The 19436-nt window shown below is 48.6% G+C and overlaps 1 protein-coding gene across 2 annotated transcripts in view; it reads right to left on the bottom strand.

Moving 5' to 3' along the window:
• LOC137436578 (uncharacterized) overlaps nucleotides 1–19436 on the bottom strand; it is a 51690-nt gene that overhangs the window by 17094 nt on the left and 15160 nt on the right. For both annotated transcript variants that reach the window (XM_068130499.2, XM_068130500.2), the window contains exons 3-4: nucleotides 17428–17448; nucleotides 5974–6231 (exon numbers count right to left, since the gene is read on the bottom strand). In XM_068130499.2, coding sequence (XP_067986600.2) covers nucleotides 5974–6231; nucleotides 17428–17448 — 279 coding nt within the window. The remainder of the gene's footprint in view (nucleotides 1–5973; nucleotides 6232–17427; nucleotides 17449–19436) is intronic.

Raw genomic sequence — 19436 nt, 5'->3', positions numbered from 1 at the left:
GATTTCGATGAAACTTGACCACAACCTTCATCACCCATGATGTACTGAAGATTGTTCACGGCACTAAGAAAATCTAAGTTTAAAGGGGTCTACGTGGGGTCAAAGTGGGTCCAGGTTTGACCCCCCAAAATAGATATTTGCTTTCTTCTCTGAAACTACACACACGATTTCGATGAAACTTCACCACAACCTTCATCACCCGTGATGTACCAATGTTTGTTCAGGGCATTATAAAAATTGGGGTCCGAGGAGGTATACAGGATGGGAGGGGGTGGGAGAGGGGTTGCCCCCCAAAATAGGTATTTTTTCTGTTTAAAGTCTTATGATTCTGTCAGTATGACTATACATGCTGCCCTGTCTTCTAGAAACCATTAAAATTGGTTTAGAATACCTTTAGTCAGTGTGGTATACTGTTTATTCCACCAGGTGAGTGTCAGGGGTATTGCCCCAATGATTTATTAGAGACCATAGCCATCAAAAAGCTACATATATCGAACAAAGTTTCAAATGGAGCTTCTCAGCACCATTAGAGCATTTCAAATGCATAAGATGTGGCAATAAATGTGAACTGTTGTTTCCAGCTTGCCGGCCCGATTATATAAGACTAGCAGAAGTACCCGGCATTGCCGGGCGGGGGAGGGGAGGGGGTGGGGGAAGGGGAGAGGAGGGGAACGGGGGGGGGAGCGAGCCCCTTGGCAAAGCGAGCGATTTTTTTTTTCATAGCATCATAGCGTCATAGCGTTCATAGCGTCATAGCGTTTCATAGCGTCATAGCGATTTTTTTTTTTCATCGCGTCATAGCGTCCATAGCGTCATAGCGTTCATAGCGTCATATCGTTCATAGCGTCATAGCGTTCATAGCGTCATAGCGTTCATAGCGTTTCATAGCGTCATAGTGATTTTTTTTTTCATAGCGTCATAGCGTTCATAGCGTCATATCGTTCATAGCGTCATAGTGTTCATAGCGTCATAGCGTCATATCGTTCATAGTGTCATAGCGTTCATAGCGTCATCACGTGATCGCTCTGAGCGAATCAGCACCCACCTGCTCTGATTCCGTTGATTCCGTGCGCTGAAATGTGCTGAGGTAAATATGAATAAAAAATATGGATCGTCAAATATTTTGAGTTCGGCCATGTTCGTCGCAGGCTCAATGGCCATGTCTATGCCAAATATCAAGCACGTAAGCCTCTCCGTTTAGGAGTCTATCGGTAACATTACACACACACACACACACACACACACACACACACACACACACACACACACACACACACACACACACACACACACACACACACACACACACACACACACACACACACACACACACACACACACACACACACACACACACAAACTGTGTTTTATATATTGTCGCGATCCCGTCTGGGGAATGTATCCCAGCACGGAATACGGACGTAAATGTCCGGGCTTCAAGTAATCCACGGAGTGGACAAAAGAGACGTAATCAACACAATTGTGTTTTAATCGGCCTTCTAGGGGTAAGGCACGATGCTTTATTGGCTCGATCACAAAAACCATGAAAGGTAACCAATGGAATAGGCTGCACAAGCCTGCAGGAACGGTCGGCCACAGACGCTCCCACGAGACGCAGGTCAGATCCTCGCGGCTCCAATCGACGAGCTCCGGGACTCCAAGGATACCAGGATGGAATACCACACAAGGCCGCCAGGAACGGTCGGCCAGGAGCTCCAACACGAAGCAGGCAATATAGGACTCACAGTTCCAATCTACGATCTCCGGGAATCACTCGTTCTCTTCCGGAATCACTCACTCGTACAATCCATAACTATAAACGATCAGCACAACTCGCTGTCGTGAGGCGTAACGAAAGTCCCCTCGCCTCGAGGCCTCGAACCTCCGAGCTGCGTCCGTATCATCAGATGGCGGCCGCGCTCTCTGACCCTCCACCAATCACGTCCCGACTCGCCTCCCAATCGCGTGAGGCTCCAAGGAGGTTACGTCAGTGGTGGGCGGGGCACTCATTTGGGTGAGAACAAAGGTGGTTTCACCGGGGGGTTTCTCACAGTCCTCCCCCCCTAAGTAAAAACCCCGTCGAATAGACGGCGTTTTTAAAACCAGTATTTGTAGTAGGTGCAAATCACATGGCAAGATGATGGCGGGAATTGCTAACAGGCAATTAACGCAATTAACAATTACTAACACTTGTTAACAACAATAACGAAACAACGCAACAATACAACGCAACGCAATGGCGCAACACAATAACGCAACAATAACGCACTTATTAACGCAACAGGCAATTAACAGGCGTTAACAGGGTAAACAATGAACCAGTTTTTTTTGTTTTTTTTTTTCACACACAATATTAAACACCATACACCCCATTAACATCTACCCCACAAGAGTTACACTTCACCCAAAGCACAATAGAGAAACAAGGGAGCCAAACTCAAGGTGGGGAAACATTTACAGGAGGGAAACGGACCGAGACCTAGAGCGGCGGGTTCTCCTCCGGTGTCGAGAACGACAGTCATATGCGTAATGACCCCTTTCACCGCACTGGTAACATCGATCTTTCGGGTCGAACGGCCTGCGGACCAAAGGGCGTCTGAAACGAGGCCGCCGCGACATGCCATTCGACATCTCGACGCACACCCGCGATCCGCAAATTAACCTTCCATCAAGGGCTCTGACCGAATCTTCAGCATCTCGTGGATCTTCAAACTCAACAACTGCGAATCCAGGTGGGTTCCGAGCAACCCATACGTTGCGGAGTGGTCCGTAATGCCCGAAGACCCTCCCTAGCTCGGCTCTCGCTGCTCCATTGCCCAGGTTTCCCACATATACCTTAGCATTAGCGTTCCTGCTGAATCGCGACATGGCGGGAGCGGTCCCTGAGGAGCACGGCACCTGAGGTTGGCTTGACGGGAGGCTCGGGTGGACTTCAGCTGACGCAACGTCACCGTCGGAAACTGGAGTCGAGGCGCTAGGCTCCTCGGGCCAGAGTGAAGATATGTCTGACTCCGCCACTCTCTCCGCCTGTTTACTCTGGGCTCTAGGGACCCCCCCACAGGTCAGAGTCAATGACTCCTCCCTGGCTATGGCATCATTGCCAATCAGCAAGGAGACCCCGGGTATAGGGTAGTAGGGTACTACCACACAGGTCACTGGACCCTTAAAAATGTCACTCCGGACCTCGAGGAGGGCAAGGGGGTACCGGCCAAGAACCCGGTCAATGCCCCGAAGGAGGGTATACTCGCCGGTATAACGCATCTGAGAGGCCGGAACTACCCCCACCCGGAGAACACACCGTGTCGCCCCAGTATCCCGAAGGTATTTGGTCTCAAACTTCAGCATCGAATCGGGGCCACCCACTAAGGCTGTCCCGGAATACTCCTGATGCAGTGGATGAATGGAATTAGCCCCGGTGGCAGTGACCTCGGTCACCGATGCCACCGTCGTGTGCGAGGGCCCGGCGGATGAGTTCCACTGATCTCCCTCCGACTTAACAGGAGGGTTGCCTCGGTATGCCGGACTGGCGGGATTAGAGAAACAGCGGTTTTCACCGTGCCCCACGCGTTTGCAGAAATCGCACCAGGGCCCTGCCCTGGTCTGCGGCTCGCGAGCGCCCCCAGTGGAGGTCATCGGAGAACCCTTCCCCTCGATCCAGCCGCCGGGCAGACGGGGGGCGGTCTTGATCGCAGACTCCTCCGTCTTACGAAGCGACTGCGTGACTTGCAGCATTTTGCACGCCAAAACATGTTTATCAATAAGGTTGACGCAGTCTGCCAAGGAAACAGTGTCTTTGTCGACAAGAAACAATGCTAAGTCAGGCGGAAGCTGTTGATCGATACGGTAACGCACCAGGAGTTCCGCAACCGCTTGAGGTAACTCCACCTTGCTCCCCTTGAACCATCTCTGCAGCTGTTCCAACAAGGCCCGCGAATGTTCCTCATAGGTTTGACTGGACTCACGAGTCCAGCTGAAAAAATTTCTCCTATAAATACATGCGGACACCGCATAGGCATTCAAAATCTCGGCCTTCAATGCCCTGTATTTGTTTGCGTCCTCGGTTGCCATCCTCGCATATACCTCCCTCGCCTTCTCAGATAGATGGCTCACAAGATGGCCGACCCACAAGCTCTCATCAATGCCACCGGCAGCCAACAACTTCTCCGCCATCTCCAGATACGCTTCTGGCTTCGTGTCTCCCGTCCAGTCCGGCAAACGAACATGAACAGTTTCCGGGACTCTTGCAGCAGACCCCTCTGCCCGCAGTCGTTCAGTCAACATTCGCAACTCATGCTCTCTGACGCGTTCAGCTTCTGCTGCCGCATGCTCTCTCGCTGCTGCCGCACGCTCTCCCTCTGCTGCTGCCGCACGCTCTCTCTCTGCTGCCGCATGCTCTCTCTCTGCTGCTGCACGCTCTCCCTCTGCTGCTGCCGCACGCTCTCTCTCTCTCTCACGCTCTCTCTCTGCTGCCGCATGCTCTCTCTCTGCTGCCGCATGCTCTCTCTCTGCTGCCGCATGCTCTCTCTCTGCTGCCGCAGCACGCTCGGCCTCTGCCCTGTCATTCTCCCTGTTATACATGTCAAGTTGTTGAACCGGAGTCAGCCCGGTCCAGAAGGGCGAACGCATGCATTTAGTCATGATGGAATCGCTTCCTAACATCTCGGGTTGAGTGACCGGGTCAAGGCTGCTTGCGTCGCTCACCTCGCCACCCACGTGACTGTCAACATGATCAGGTTGAACTCTCACTTCCCTGGTCGACATAGCTTGGCTACGAGTTATCATACGACCAGGCACAAAACACAACCTCAAACACAACGCTCTGTTGGGGAAATACGACACAACTACGCAATATCACCCGCACATCAAATTGCCAATGAGAAAAATTACCACGTACAAATACTCACGTTTTTTTTTTTTTCGGTTGTTTGGAGGGATCCGAGGCTATTCGCTTATTCTTTGTCGGTTGTTTGGAGGGATCCGAGGCTATTCACTTCTCTGCCCAAGACAGCGTCCTACGGCGAGAAAGTTCCTCCCAGACGGCGTCCGCTGGTGAGAAGGCGATGAACAGATGCCAGAAGATGTCGTCCACTGCAGAATTCCCGTCTCAATCGAATGGCTCTTACTTGAATGATCCTAGGACGAGCAACCCATTTGTCGCGATCCCGTCTGGGGAATGTATCCCAGCACGGAATACGGACGTAAATGTCCGGGCTTCAAGTAATCCACGGAGTGGACAAAAGAGACGTAATCAACACAATTGTGTTTTAATCGGCCTTCTAGGGGTAAGGCACGATGCTTTATTGGCTCGATCACAAAAACCATGAAAGGTAACCAATGGAATAGGCTGCACAAGCCTGCAGGAACGGTCGGCCACAGACGCTCCCACGAGACGCAGGTCAGATCCTCGCGGCTCCAATCGACGAGCTCCGGGACTCCAAGGATACCAGGATGGAATACCACACAAGGCCGCCAGGAACGGTCGGCCAGGAGCTCCAACACGAAGCAGGCAATATAGGACTCACAGTTCCAATCTACGATCTCCGGGAATCACTCGTTCTCTTCCGGAATCACTCACTCGTACAATCCATAACTATAAACGATCAGCACAACTCGCTGTCGTGAGGCGTAACGAAAGTCCCCTCGCCTCGAGGCCTCGAACCTCCGAGCTGCGTCCGTATCATCAGATGGCGGCCGCGCTCTCTGACCCTCCACCAATCACGTCCCGACTCGCCTCCCAATCGCGTGAGGCTCCAAGGAGGTTACGTCAGTGGTGGGCGGGGCACTCATTTGGGTGAGAACAAAGGTGGTTTCACCGGGGGGTTTCTCACAATATATAGATGCCATTTGCAGTTTTACCACCTCCATCCCTATCCCATTTAGAATCTCGTGAGGGTACGGACAACTTGCCAGTATAGTTAAATGCTTCATGTAGAACTTACTCGAGAAAGTAGTTAGATGCAAAAAGGAACAAACCTGTGACCAAAAGTTGTTCAGCGAGGCCAGGAAGCTCAGCAAAACATGCTTTGTAGAACTCCTTGGAGACAGCTTCACCTTTAGTTATGCATACCTGAATCAACTGCATTGCTCTTTCCTGATTGGTGAGCTGGACCGTTATGTTCTCGTAGTCAAATTGTGTGATACACATTTTGGAGAGTAATTGGATTGCAATTGGATGCGATGACACTCCCAAACATTTACTGAGATCACTCATCTCCTGATGCAGCCGATCCACTGAAAGAGAGACAATCACAAGTTAAAAGCCATTGTGTTACGGATTCGTCACTTCCGTTGTGGTAGTTTGCATCCACTGTAAATGTTTCTGATTCCATATACTATTATTGCTTTCAAAAGGTTTATTGTCCATGAGTTGTTTTCAAAAGGTAAAAAAGTTAATGTTAAAAGAAACAGGAAACTGGATCGGGAACCGGAGGACGAGGAGAAAAGAGGGCGGAGCGAATGAGTAGGACAAGAAAGCCGAGTTGCTCCGGGTTCTGAAGCGAACGTTGGTGAGCAAGTCACTAGCGAACTTTCGGGTTCCCGGGAAAGGGGTCCCTGCGACAGAGTTGTCATCGCTGTGACCGATCAACCTGCGTGTCAGGTTTTTGGCAGTGGATTTCGAGGAGGAATATCGCCGGGCCGTTACGTCTCAAGAGCGGGTCGTCGGCCATTTTGACTCGCGCAGGACTTGTGCTTTGCTCGCGGTTTCGTCTCTTTTCGACCATATTCACCGCATTCAGATGTCGATCTGGGGCGTGTGTGTGTGTGACGTGGCTTTTTGAAGGTTACTTCGTCCATACCCGAGGGTGTGATCTCTCAGTCGCCTGTAGGGCACCTTTGGATTTCCCAGTCGCCTTGAGGGCGCCTTTGTACAGCTTCGGCGGTGTGTCGGTACTTGTTATCCGCACAGGATTCTGGTCTCGATTGGACATCGTTCTGGCGATCGCTGGAGCGAATCAACTTCGTCTTGAAGCCGGGAATAAGAGACATTGGGGAATGTTCTTGTTTCACTCACTTGGAGCACAGTGAGTTATATATGACAAAACTGATGGTACCATCATAGGACATATTGATTGTACTTTTGAATACTATTGTTGTTGTACTGTTATTCTTGTGTGATCTTAATACAATATTTGTTTGTGAGTAACAATTAGGGTGGCTTCTCCATTGATCTTTGACACACAGCATAACACATTTTTCTGCCGTGATCCTCTTGGGGCTCGGAGGTACACCGTGACCAGGGGGTCAGGGAGGAGCACGTAACAGCAATTGGGGGCTCGTCCAATTGGCTCGGGGGCTCGAAATTGGGTCTTCGTCAGGGATTAAATTCCCTAATAACATTCGTCCGGGATAGAATTCCCTAGCATTCCCAAAATTCCCAAATTTGGAATTTTTCTAACATTCCCAAATTTTTCAAAAAAATTGGAAATTTTTGTGTGAAGGTTAACAGGTGTTAAGTGATAGTCACCATGGTGTTTGACGCCGAACAGTTTGCGGCGTCCCCTAATGAGGCACAGATCCAAGCGTTAAAAAAAATCGGAACTCTTGATATTGGCCAGACATTTTAACTTGGAGGTACGAGTTAATATGAAGAAAGCAGAGATGCAGACATTGGTGGTAGAATCTCTGGTGGGACAAGGAACATGGACAGAGGTAGCCTTGGATTGGTTACCCGAGGAAAAAGAAAATGTGGAGCTCCGGAAGATGGAGATGCAACTGCAGAGCCAGGAAAGGGTAAAAGCAGAGGAAAGGAAAGCAGAGGAGAGAAGAGCAGAGGAAAGGAGAGCTGAAGAAGAAAGAAGAGCAGGGGAAAGAGCAGAGGAAAGGAGAGCTGAAAGGGAGTTAAAGGAACGGGACATGGATTATCAGAGGGAACTTAAACTCAAGGAGCTGGAATTAATGGGAGAACGGGGAGAAGTAGCATCCATGCCGGCTGGTACGACAACTAGTCAGAACACCTGGGATGTTGGTAAGCATGTGAGGCTGGTTCCACCCTTCAATGAAAAGGAGGTAGCCAAGTTTTTTTTACATTTTGAGAAAGTGGCTCAAATGCTAAAATGGCCTGTGGGGTCCTGGACTATGTTAGTGCAAAGTGTTTTGGTGGGTAAAGCTCAAGATATATTTTCGGCTTTACCGATTGACAAATGTACAGATTATGAGGAAGTGAAGAAAGCCATTCTCAAAGCCTATGAATTGGTTCCTGAAGCTTACCGGCAAAAATTTCGGAATGCCAGGAAGAGGGAGAGTGAGACCCATGTGGAGTTTGCCAGAATGAAGGAAACCATGTTTGATCGGTGGTGTGATTCGAAAAGGGTTGGGAAAGACTTCAAACTGTTGCGACAATTGATCTTGGTGGAGGAATTCCAACAGTGTGTCCACGAGGACATTAAAGTACATCTGGAGGAAAAGAAGGTACCAGAGTTGTATGAGGCAGCAACCGTGGCAGATAACTATGCCTTGACACATAGGATGGGGTTCCACAAACCTAACTTCCCGCCTAGAGTTCGCCAGGGGAGTTATGGTACATCCGGTGCGGAAAAAGGAATTTCATGGGGGCGGCCTAGAGATGACTATGAGGACAACACTGATACCACGACTTTTAGGGATCAGAAGACTACAGTTCCAAGACAAACTTATCTTCCGGGGGGCTCGAGGCAGACCACGAGTTTTCCCGCCGGGCCTACTTGCGCTTTTTGCAAGAAACCTGGACATTTGATGTCCCAATGTTATGCCCTGGAAAGGAAAAATCAGGAGCGGAGTCAGATTAGTCCAACTCCGAATGCATTGGCAAATGCGAGAAATCGTCCTTGGAGGCCAGTGCCTTGGGAAGGTTCCCATGCCAAAGTTACGGCAGCACAGAATGACCTTGCTCAAGAGGGTTACAAACCTTTTATTTCAGAGGGGTTTGTGTCACTTGATGGAGACTTGACTAACCAGAGACCTGTTAGGGTATTGAGGGACACAGGAGCACATCAATCTTTAATGCTGGAAGGCATTTTGCCATTGTCAGAGAAGACGGCAACTGGTGTTAGTGTTCTTTTACAGGGGGTTGGTGGCTGTGTTAAAGCTCCACTTCATGTCATCCATTTAAAGTCTGATTTGGTGTCAGGACCGGTCACCGTAGGTTTACAAGTCACTCTACCTGTAGAGGGAATATCTTTTGTTATCGGGAATGATTTGGCCGGTGGTCAAGTTTCTGGTAACCCGATGTTTGTTGAAAAGCCTAGTAGGGAAAATAACACCGCACAGGTAGAGCAGGAGATTCCGGGTATCTTTCCATCCTGTACCGCGACTCGTGCTATGGGTAGGAAGCGCTCTGAAGAGAAGAGGAAGGTACAGACGTCACGCTCTGCACAGACACTTCTTGTCAAGTACCCTGAAACTAAGTGACAGCACACACAAGTCAGGGATGGAGGCAATGTTGGCAAGCTCTTTGTAGGTGGACTGAACTTCAAAACAAAGGAAGATGTTCTGGACACTGTCTTCGGCAAATATGGACCACTCTGGGAAGTGCGGCTGATAAAAGACCGGGAGACGCAAAAGTCGAGAGGGTTTGGCTTTGTCACGTTTGAAAACACAAAGGACGCCAAAGAGGCAGAAAAGGATTTGAATGGCAAGGATTTGGATGGTCGGACCATAACAGTAGAGAAGGCAGGCCATGGGCGTCGAAGGGGCTACGGAGGAAGAAAATGGGGAGGTAGTTTCAGGGGTGGCTATGGCTCCCGGGGTGGGAGTAGTAGTTTTGGTGGTGGCCGCAGTCGAGATTACTATGGAGGCTCCCAGAGTTACGGCAGCTCCCGAAGGGATGATTATCAGGGTAGTGGCCGAGAAGGAGACCGCTATTCCCGTGACTACAGCGACAAGCGCCCCAACCGTGATTATTATGAAAGTCAGGAAGAGTTTGAAGCACTGAATGCTGCGGAGCAGCCGAGCCAAGATTCCTACACGGATTAACCGTGAACTCCACGTTCCTAAAAGCGTCCATGTAGTGAATACTTCCAGGCCTCACCACCCAACCACCATGAAACCTTGCTCTCAGCTCGGCCTCCCTAAAAAGTGCTGTAGATTTGCTTGACTTTGGACTTTTGATCACAACCCCTTAACCTTCATTCAAAAAAAAATCAAAAAAATCAGAGGTTGAGGAGAGGTTGTTTGGCTTTGCAGGAGTTCGGCTTGGAGATTGAGCATGTAAAGGGCAGGGAGAATGTCGTTGCTGATGCTTTGTCCAGAGTGAACTAACTTTGGAAATCTCTGTGGGTTGTTTGAAGTTTTGTTGCTTTATTTTTGAGAAATATTGATTATTATCGTGGCTCACGGGAATTGATGATTTGGGTGTGAGTTTACTCTTGTTTGTTGGGAGAGTTTTGCTTACAAAGAAAGTTTTCACTATGTTCAAACTTTCTTTCTTGTGTTACATATTTATGTGAATGTATGTGAATTACCATTCAGGGTTGCTTATCCATGGGTAGTAGATTAAGGGTTGTTGTGGTTGGAGGGTCCTGAGCCCTTCTGAAAAAGTGTCCGGAAACGGAGGTGACCGGAAACGGAAGAAAAAAAGACACGAGGAAGAAAAGCGACGGTGATTCTTCTTCCTCGCCCCGCTCCGACGAAAGGGGGGATCGACCTTGCGCTGCGTGGAAAAGCGGCGTTCCGAAGCCCGTCTGGCGAGAGGAGTTACCGGGACGTGTACCTAACCGGTGGAGACGTCAAGTTGACGTGGGGCCGTGCATCGACCCTGCGTCTGGCACCGTTCGCGGCACCGTCCAAACAGACGCGTACGGGTCGCACGTTGGGGCCTAACACGCCTTGCAAGCGGCGTGGGGCTTTTGGCTTGCTTTACCGTACCCGCTTCGCGTGGCCACGAGGGGCTGCAGCCGCGGTGCCTGGTACGATACCTGCTCGGTGGAAACACGTCCACCCGGGGTTCGTTCAACCGCCCGAGTGCGGCGACGCCGACCAGCATCTCGGTCAGGAGGGGCCCAGAGACATTGTGAGGGGCAGAGACCAAAAGGGGGTCGTGAGTACAGAAGTGGACACACATATATAAGATGGCCATCTTAATCATATAGGGAATTGATTGTGGATTGGGAATTGTTGATGGTTGTTTGTTGTTGATTGCTCGGGGAATATCCGTGATTGTATCATTGAAATCGTATGATATCCTTACCCTGGAAATATATCATTGCACATCAGTTTCTCTTGGGTGGAATTCATAGGGATTGCGCTGCGAAAGCGCATATATATAATACTACTTTCTGGCGAAGGTCCTCTCACGGTCCGGGGGTCACCGAGACCAGGTAGTCACCGAGGGGACCACGTAACAGAATTGGGGGCTCGTCCAAATTACGATTTCGCAATTGGGTCTACGTCCGGGATCTAAAAGTGTATTTGTATAAAATAATAAAATAATATTTTTATTAATTAAAATTTATTAATTAAGTATTAATTGGTAAATTTTTGGGGAAATTGGGGTAAAGTCTTGGGTGAAGGTTAACAGGTGTTAACGATAGTCACCATGGCGTTTGTGGCACAGAACTTTGCGGTAACACCGAGTGAGGCACAGTTCCGAGCGTTACTAAAGTCGGACCTCTTGAAATTGGCCAAACATTTTAACGTGGAGGTCCGAACTAATTTGAGGAAGGCAGAGTTGCAGGCCACGGTGATACAATCTATGGTGGGATTAGGAACATGGGACGAGTTAGCCTGGGAGTGGCTACCCGAAGAACCAGAAGACGTTGAGCTCCGGAAACTGGAGTTGCAATTACGGAGCCAGGAACGGATCAAAGAAGAAGAAAGGAAAGCAGAAAAGGAAAGAGCAGAAGAAGAAAGGAAAGCAGAAGCGAGGAGAGAAGAGAAACAAGCAGAGGAAAGGAGAGTGGAACGAGAACTCCAGGAAAGGTTAGAAGGGAGAAAAGCAGAGGAGAGGAGAGCTGCAAGGGACCTCGAAGCAGAGGAGAGAAAAGCGGAAAGGGAATTAAAGGAACGTGACATGGAGCTTCAGCAAGAAATCAAATTCAAGGAGCTGGAGTTAATGAGAGAACGGGGAGAGGCACCACCATTGCTGACGGGGTCGACACCTAACCAGAAAACCTGGGATGTGGGCAGACATGTGAGGCTGGTTCCACCGTTCAGTGAAAAGGAAGTCGCGAAATTTTTTCCACACTTTGAGAAAGTGGCTCGACAATTAAACTGGCCGGAGGAGGCCTGGACCATACTCGTGCAAAGTGTGCTGGTGGGGAAAGCTCAGGAAATTTATTCGGCGCTACCAATGGACCAATGTGCAGATTATGAGGTACTGAAGAAGCACATCCTCAACGCCTATGAGTTGGTTCCGGAAGCTTACAGGCAAAAATTCAGGAATGCCAGGAAGAGGGAGAGTGAGACCCATGTGGAATTTGCCAGAGTGAAAGAAAACATGTTTGATCGGTGGTGTGAGTCAAAAGGAGTCGGGAAAGACTTCGAAACATTGCGGGACTTGATCCTGGTGGAGGAATTTCAGCAGTGTGTCCACGAGGACATCAAAGTGTACCTGCAGGAAAAGAAAGTACCAAAGTTGTGGGACGCAGCCACCATGGCAGATGATTATGCCTTAACCCACCGAATAGGGGTCTACGAACCTAACTCCTCGCCTAGATCTCCGCAGGGGAGGTGGGGAACAGCAGGTGCGGAGAACGACCATACATGGCGGCGGCCTCGAGAGGATTATGGGGACAACGCGGATACCCCACCTGTTCGAAATCAGAGGGATGCGGGCCCAAGACAAACTTATAGTTCGGGGGGCCCGAGGCAGACCACGAGTTTTTCCTCCGGGCCTACTTGCGCTTTTTGCAAGAAACCTGGACACTTGATGTCCAGTTGTTACCGCATGAAAAGGGAAGACCCAGAGCGGAGTCCGACTATTACGACTCCCAATGCAATGGCCATTGTGAGAAATCGCCATCAAAAGGGTTACCAACCATTTATTTCAGAGGGGTTTGTGTCACGGGATGGAGCCTCGACTAACCGGAAACCGGTTAGGATATTGAGGGACACAGGGGCACATCAATCTTTAATGCTTGAAGGCATTTTGCCATGGTCCGAGGAGACGGCAACGGGGGATAGTGTTCGTTTACAGGGGATCGGGGGCGGTGTTAGTGCTCCACTTCATGTCATCCATTTGGAGTCCGATTTGGTGTCAGGACCGGTCACCGTCGGTTTACAAGCCACGCTTCCTGTAGAGGGTGTATCTGTGGTTATCGGGAATGATTTGGCCGGGGGTCAAGTTTATGGTAACCTGAGGGTTGGTAAAGAGCCCAGCAGGGAAAATAACACCACACCAGCTCGGGATGGCGACAAAAGTGCCAAGTTATTTGTAGGGGGACTGAACTTCAAAACAGAGGAAGAAGTTCTGACCTCTGTCTTCAACAGATATGGGCCGCTGGTGGAAGTGCGGTTGGTAAGAGACGGGGAAACGCAACAGTCAAGAGGGTTCGGCTTTGTCACGTTTGCCAGCACAAAAGACGCCAGAGAGGCAGAGAAGAATTGGAATGGCAAGGATTTGGAGGGTCGGACCATAACAGTAGGGAAGGCATTTCGTAGGCGTCGAGAGGTCTACAGGAGAGGACAACTGGGCGGTAGTTTTGGTGGTGGCCGCAATCAATATTATTATGGAGGCTCCCTGAGTTACGGCAGCTCCCGAAGGAAGGATTGGCAAAGTAGTGGCCGAGAAGGAGACCGCTATTCATGGGACTACAGGGACAAGTGGTCCCACCATAATTATTAGGGAAGTTCTGAGAAGTTGAAGCACTGAATGCGGCGGAGCCGCCGAGCCAAGATTCCTACACGGATTAACCGTGAACGCCGTTCCTAAAGGCGTCCATGTAGTGAACTTTCATGCACGGACTAACCGTGAACTCCACGTTCCTCAAGGCGCCCATGTAGAGAACTTTCCTGCACGGACTAACCGTGAACTCCACGTTCCTAAAGGCATCCATGTAGTGAATACTCGGCTTGGCCGCCCGGAAAAAGTGCTATCGAGTTGCTTAACTTTGGATCTTTGATCAACCCCTTAACCTTCATTCACAAGAAACTGACGGTCAAAGTCAGAGGGTCATGAGATGGAGTTTGATTTGGCAGGGACAATGTCGTTGCTGGTGCTTAGTCCAGAGTGAGTAATCTGGAGGGGTTGTGGTAAAATTTTGATTGCTTTATTGTTAAGTGATAACTGTGCCCGGGGGGAACTGATAATGTGGGTGGGTTGAGTTATCTGGTTTGTTTCTCCAAATTGGCCGGCAAAGAAAGTTTTCGCTGGGTTCAAACTTTCTTTCTTGAAGGGGGGGAGTGTTACATATTTATGTGAATGTATGTGAATTACCATTCAGGGTTGCTTATCCATGGGTAGTAGATTAAGGGTTGTTGTGGTTGGAGGGTCCTGAGCCCTTCTGAAAAAGTGTCCGGAAACGGAGGTGACCGGAAACGGAAGAAAAAAAGACACGAGGAAGAAAAGCGACGGTGATTCTTCTTCCTCGCCCCGCTCCGACGAAAGGGGGGATCGACCTTGCGCTGCGTGGAAAAGCGGCGTTCCGAAGCCCGTCTGGCGAGAGGAGTTACCGGGACGTGTACCTAACCGGTGGAGACGTCAAGTTGACGTGGGGCCGTGCATCGACCCCGCGTCTGGCACCGTTCGCGGCACCGTCCAAACAGACGCGTATGGGTCGCACGTTGGGGCCTAACACGCCTTGCAAGCGGCGTGGGGCTTTTGGCTTGCTTTACCGTACCCGCTTCGCGTGGCCACGAGGGGCTGCAGCCGCGGTGCCTGGTACGATACCTGCCCAGTGGAAACACGTCCACCCGGGGTTCGTTCAACCGCCCGAGTGCGGCGACGCCGACCAGCATCTCGGTCAGGAGGGGCCCAGAGACATTGTGAGGGGCAGAGACCAAAAGGGGGTCGTGAGTACAGAAGTGGACACACATATATAAGATGGCCATCTTAATCATATAGGGAATTGATTGTGGATTGGGAATTGTTGATGGTTGTTTGTTGTTGATTGCTCGGGGAATATCCGTGATTGTATCATTGAAATCGTATGATATCCTTACCCTGGAAATATATCATTGCACATCAGTTTCTCTTGGGTGGAATTCATAGGGATTGCGCTGCGAAAGCGCATATATATAATACTACTTTCTGGCGAAGGTCCTCTCACGGTCCGGGGGTCACCGAGACCAGGTAGTCACCGAGGGGACCACGTAACACTTGGGTTTTGGGGAAGTGTTACGGATTCGTCACTTCCGTTGTGATGGTTTGCATCCACTGTAAATGTTTCTGATTCCATATACTATTATTGCTTTCAAAAGGTTTATTGTCCATGAGCTGTTTTCAAAAGGTAAAAAAGTTAATGTTAAAAGAAACAGGACACCGGATCGGGAACCGGAGGACGAGGAGAAAAGAGGGCGGAGCGAATGAGTCGGACAAGAAAGCCGAGTTGCTCCGGGTTCTGAAACGAACGTTGGCGAGCAAGAGTCACGAGCGAACTTTCGGATTCCCGGGAAAGGGGTCCCTGCGACAGAGTTGTCATCGCTGTGACCGATCAACCTGCGTGTCAGGTTTTTGGCGGTGGATTTCGAGGAGAAATATCGCCGGGCCGTTACGTCTCAAGAGCGGGTCGTCGGCCATTTTGACTCGCGCAGGACTTGTGCTTCGCTCGCGGTTTCGTCTCTTTTCGACCATATTCACCGCATTCAGACGTCGATCTGGGGCGTGTGTGTGTGACGTGGCTTTTTGAAGGTTACTTTGTCCATACCCGAGGGTGTGATCTCTCAGTCGCCTATAGGGCACCTTTGGATTTCCCAGTCGCCTCGAGGGCGCCTTTGTACAGCTTCGGCGGTGTGTCGGTACTTGCCATCCGCACGGGATTCTGGTCTCGATTGGACATCGTTCTGGCGATCGCTGGAGCGAATAACTTCGTCTTGAAGCCGGAAATAAGAGACATTGGGGAATGTTCTTGTTTCACTCACTTGGAGCACAGTGAGTTATATATGACAAAACTGATGGTACCATCATAGGACATATTGATTGTACTTTTGAATACTATTGTTGTTGTACTGTTATTCTTGTGTGATTTTAATACAATATTTGTTTGTGAGTAACAATTGGGGTGGCTTCTCCATTGATCTTTGATACACAGAATAACACATTTTTCTGCCGTGACTCCTCCCGGGGATCGGAGGTACACCGTGACCAGGGGGTCGGGGAGGAGCACGTAACAATTGCAAGACCTATTTATTGGAAAGTATTAATAATCCACATTGTCACATCTTCCCACTCTCATATTCATTCTGGAGTTCACTTGTTTAAAACAGGACATTTTAACAGAAAGAGAACATCTCTTGTTTGAGTGTACAAATCAACATGAGAACCTCGTCAAGCAATGAAGAGATGAAGAAAAACAAGAATTGTGTACCTGGTCATACAAAGTAAGGATTATCAGGACTGAAAAGGCATGAATGCAATCAAAGCCAAGATATTTTTCCCCTTCCTCATATAAAATCAGACCATTTTGTTTTAGTTTAATTGTCCACCATTTTCTACCATTTGCAATATGGTACTCATATCGTCTTTCCAAAATTACACTATTTACTCAAATTACCCTAAGCCTATCCAGAAGCAATTACATAAAAGTAACAGTTAAACAAAATGTGTCAGCTCGATCTCTGAATTCTGTAAGCAAACCAGCAGTCACAGTATGTGGGAGTTGGGGACATTGTTTCGAGCACTTGATGTTCGACTCGACAGTGTAGTGAGCAACAAAGCCAGCGTCTCCTGTCTCCTTTCCTTCATCTATTTCCTGTGTCTGTCGATTTTGTCTGTCTCTCCTTCTCTGGATGCACTTTTATGGGTGCATTCCAGGCATGCCCCTTGCCTCACAAGGGCCAATCGCAAAGCTGCCCACGGCCTACAAGGCATCGACCTGCAAAGGCTAGATTTCACTCGCCTAGTAAAATCTCTTTGCTTCGCGATGATTGCTGCTGACCTTCAAGATGAATTGTGAACGGTGTGCTGGCTGTACCTCATATTCATTCCTACCGTGATTATCAACCAAGTTCACATTTCACTACTGTTTAACTTAAATAAAATTACAAATACTAAATTATTCGATGACAATAAAATATTGGGCATTTCCTAAGTTATAATCCCGAGGACAAGAATAATTACATCATCAACCATTCCGATCAATCAAAGCAAAACAACATGACAATAAAGCACAGAAATTCTCATTTTCTTAACAATATTTTCAATGAGATTTTCAGACCATTCAGGAGTCAGACATTTTCATTAAAAAAACAAGGAACTTTTATCTTCTAAATTACTCTTATTTGTGTATCGCAAACCTCCACCTGCTTGTGTTTGTGGTGCTGTGATCCCCACATAAAACAGAAAAAACATCTCACCTGTTGGTGTGGGTTCCTCTTCTGCAAAGCATAAAAAACAAAAAAATTAACACTTCTGCATTTGAGTGCAAGTAATAATCAGTTCATTTGTACTTACTCATCACATGCACAGGGACATCCCTCACCAGCCCTTTGAAGGCAGTTACTTTTACAGATATTTTTACCCCAAACTTTTACACTCTCAATATCGTAATTCCATAGAGTCTGGCAGATATGTGCTCAAATTTGGCGAATTGTGAACTTTATGATAAAAGCATGAAACTCGGTACACACATAACAGACACCAAAGGAAACACATTTAACATTGGATGTACTCTGAAAACCTACCGTGTCGGCCATTTTCCAAGATGGCCACTGTGGAAATTTCTGCGTTTGCAAAACCACCCTAAATAAGATTCGATTAACATTGTTTAGTAATTCAATCATCTGAATTATCTTTGTAGATTACGGAAATGGTCGTTCCGAGTTAACTTTTGATGACCGCTGTGATCTCATGGGGTCTTTTAGGGTAAGAAGCAGCAAAACTCAGCCCGGAATTTGGATCCAAAATGCTGCTAAATCTCTGTTCTTCTAATCCCAATTTGATGTGTTGGAAAGTAGTTTGGTCATGCGTTTGTGAGAGGATTATGATAGTGAAATGAACTTGTTTCTTCATATATATACTCGTATATATAATTTTAATGATATAGTGGTGCATCATGCTTCACAAACACGACACCTGTAATTGCCGGTAACTACCACCTGTACATGGAGAAGAGGAAGAAGTTGTTTCTTGGGTTTCTTGATCTGGAGAAAGCATTTGATAGGGTTCCACGTGAAGTGGTGACATGGGCATTGAGGAAGTTAGGAGTGGAGGAATGGTTGATCAGAGTAGTGATGGCAATGTACAAAACAGCGCGCACAGCTGTAAGGACGTAGGACGGGAACAGTGGTGAGTTTGAGGTGAAGGTGGGAGTGCATCAGGGGTCGGTACTAAGTCCACTACTATTTGTAGCTGTGATGGAGGTGCTGGCTCGGAACGTAAAGGAGGGTTTACCGTGGGAGTTGTTGTATGCAGATGATCTGGTGTTGATTGCAGAAAGTATGGATGGACTGAAGGAGAAGATGAACAAGTGGAAGGAATGTATGGAGACAAAAGGTCTGAAGGTGAATATCAGAAAAACGAAGGTGATGGCAAGTGGTAAAGCATGTGGTGAGGTGGAAAGAACTGGGAAGTGGCCGTGTGCTGTGTGCAGGAAGGGTGTCGGAGAGAATTCCATTCAATGTACAATGTGCGCTGAGTGGGTTCATCAAAAATGTAGTGGTTTGAGAGGGTCATTAACCAGTGTGGCAGCTACATTCAAGTGTACGGTGTGCACAGAGGGAGCTGCACATGGAGGAAATGTTGAGTTGGATCTTGGAGACAGCGTGAAGCTGGAAGGTGTGAAAACATTTTGTTACCTCGGAGACATGCTGAATGGAGAAGGTGGATCAGACTCGGCAACGGTTGCTTGAGTGAGATGTGCATGGAAGATGTTTTGGGAACTGAGTGGCGTGCTGATGAGGGGGGGAGTGTCGTTGAAGCTGAAGGGAAAGGTGTATGCTGCATGTGTGAGAAGTGTTATGATTTATGGGAGCGAGACATGGGTAATGAACGTAGAGCAGCAACGAAGGCTGGAAAGGGTGGAAATGCGAATGGTTCGGTGGATGTGCGGAGTATCGTTGAGAGAGAGGAAGACAAATGATAAATTGCGAAAGATGAAGGGAATAGAGCCTGTGATGGATGCTGTGAAGAGAAACAGGTTGAGATGGTTTGGTCATGTGTTGAGGAAGGATGAAAGTGACTGGTTGAGAAGAGTGATGGAAATGAATGTAGAAGGAAGTAGAGGACGGGGAAGACCGAGAAAGACTTGGCTAAAGATGGTCGAAGAAGAAATGCGGGCAAGGGGGTTAACAAGGAGAGATGCAGAAAATAGGGCAAAATGGAGAAGATTGTCATGGGGACCGCAAGGCTAACCTCCGCTCTTGCA

The sequence above is a fragment of the Myxine glutinosa genome, chromosome 11, assembly GCF_964187855.1.
Source record: "Myxine glutinosa chromosome 11, kmMyxGlut1.1, whole genome shotgun sequence".
NCBI classification, from domain to species: Eukaryota; Metazoa; Chordata; class Myxini; order Myxiniformes; family Myxinidae; genus Myxine; species Myxine glutinosa.
This window is presented reverse-complemented; position numbering and strand designations above follow the sequence as displayed.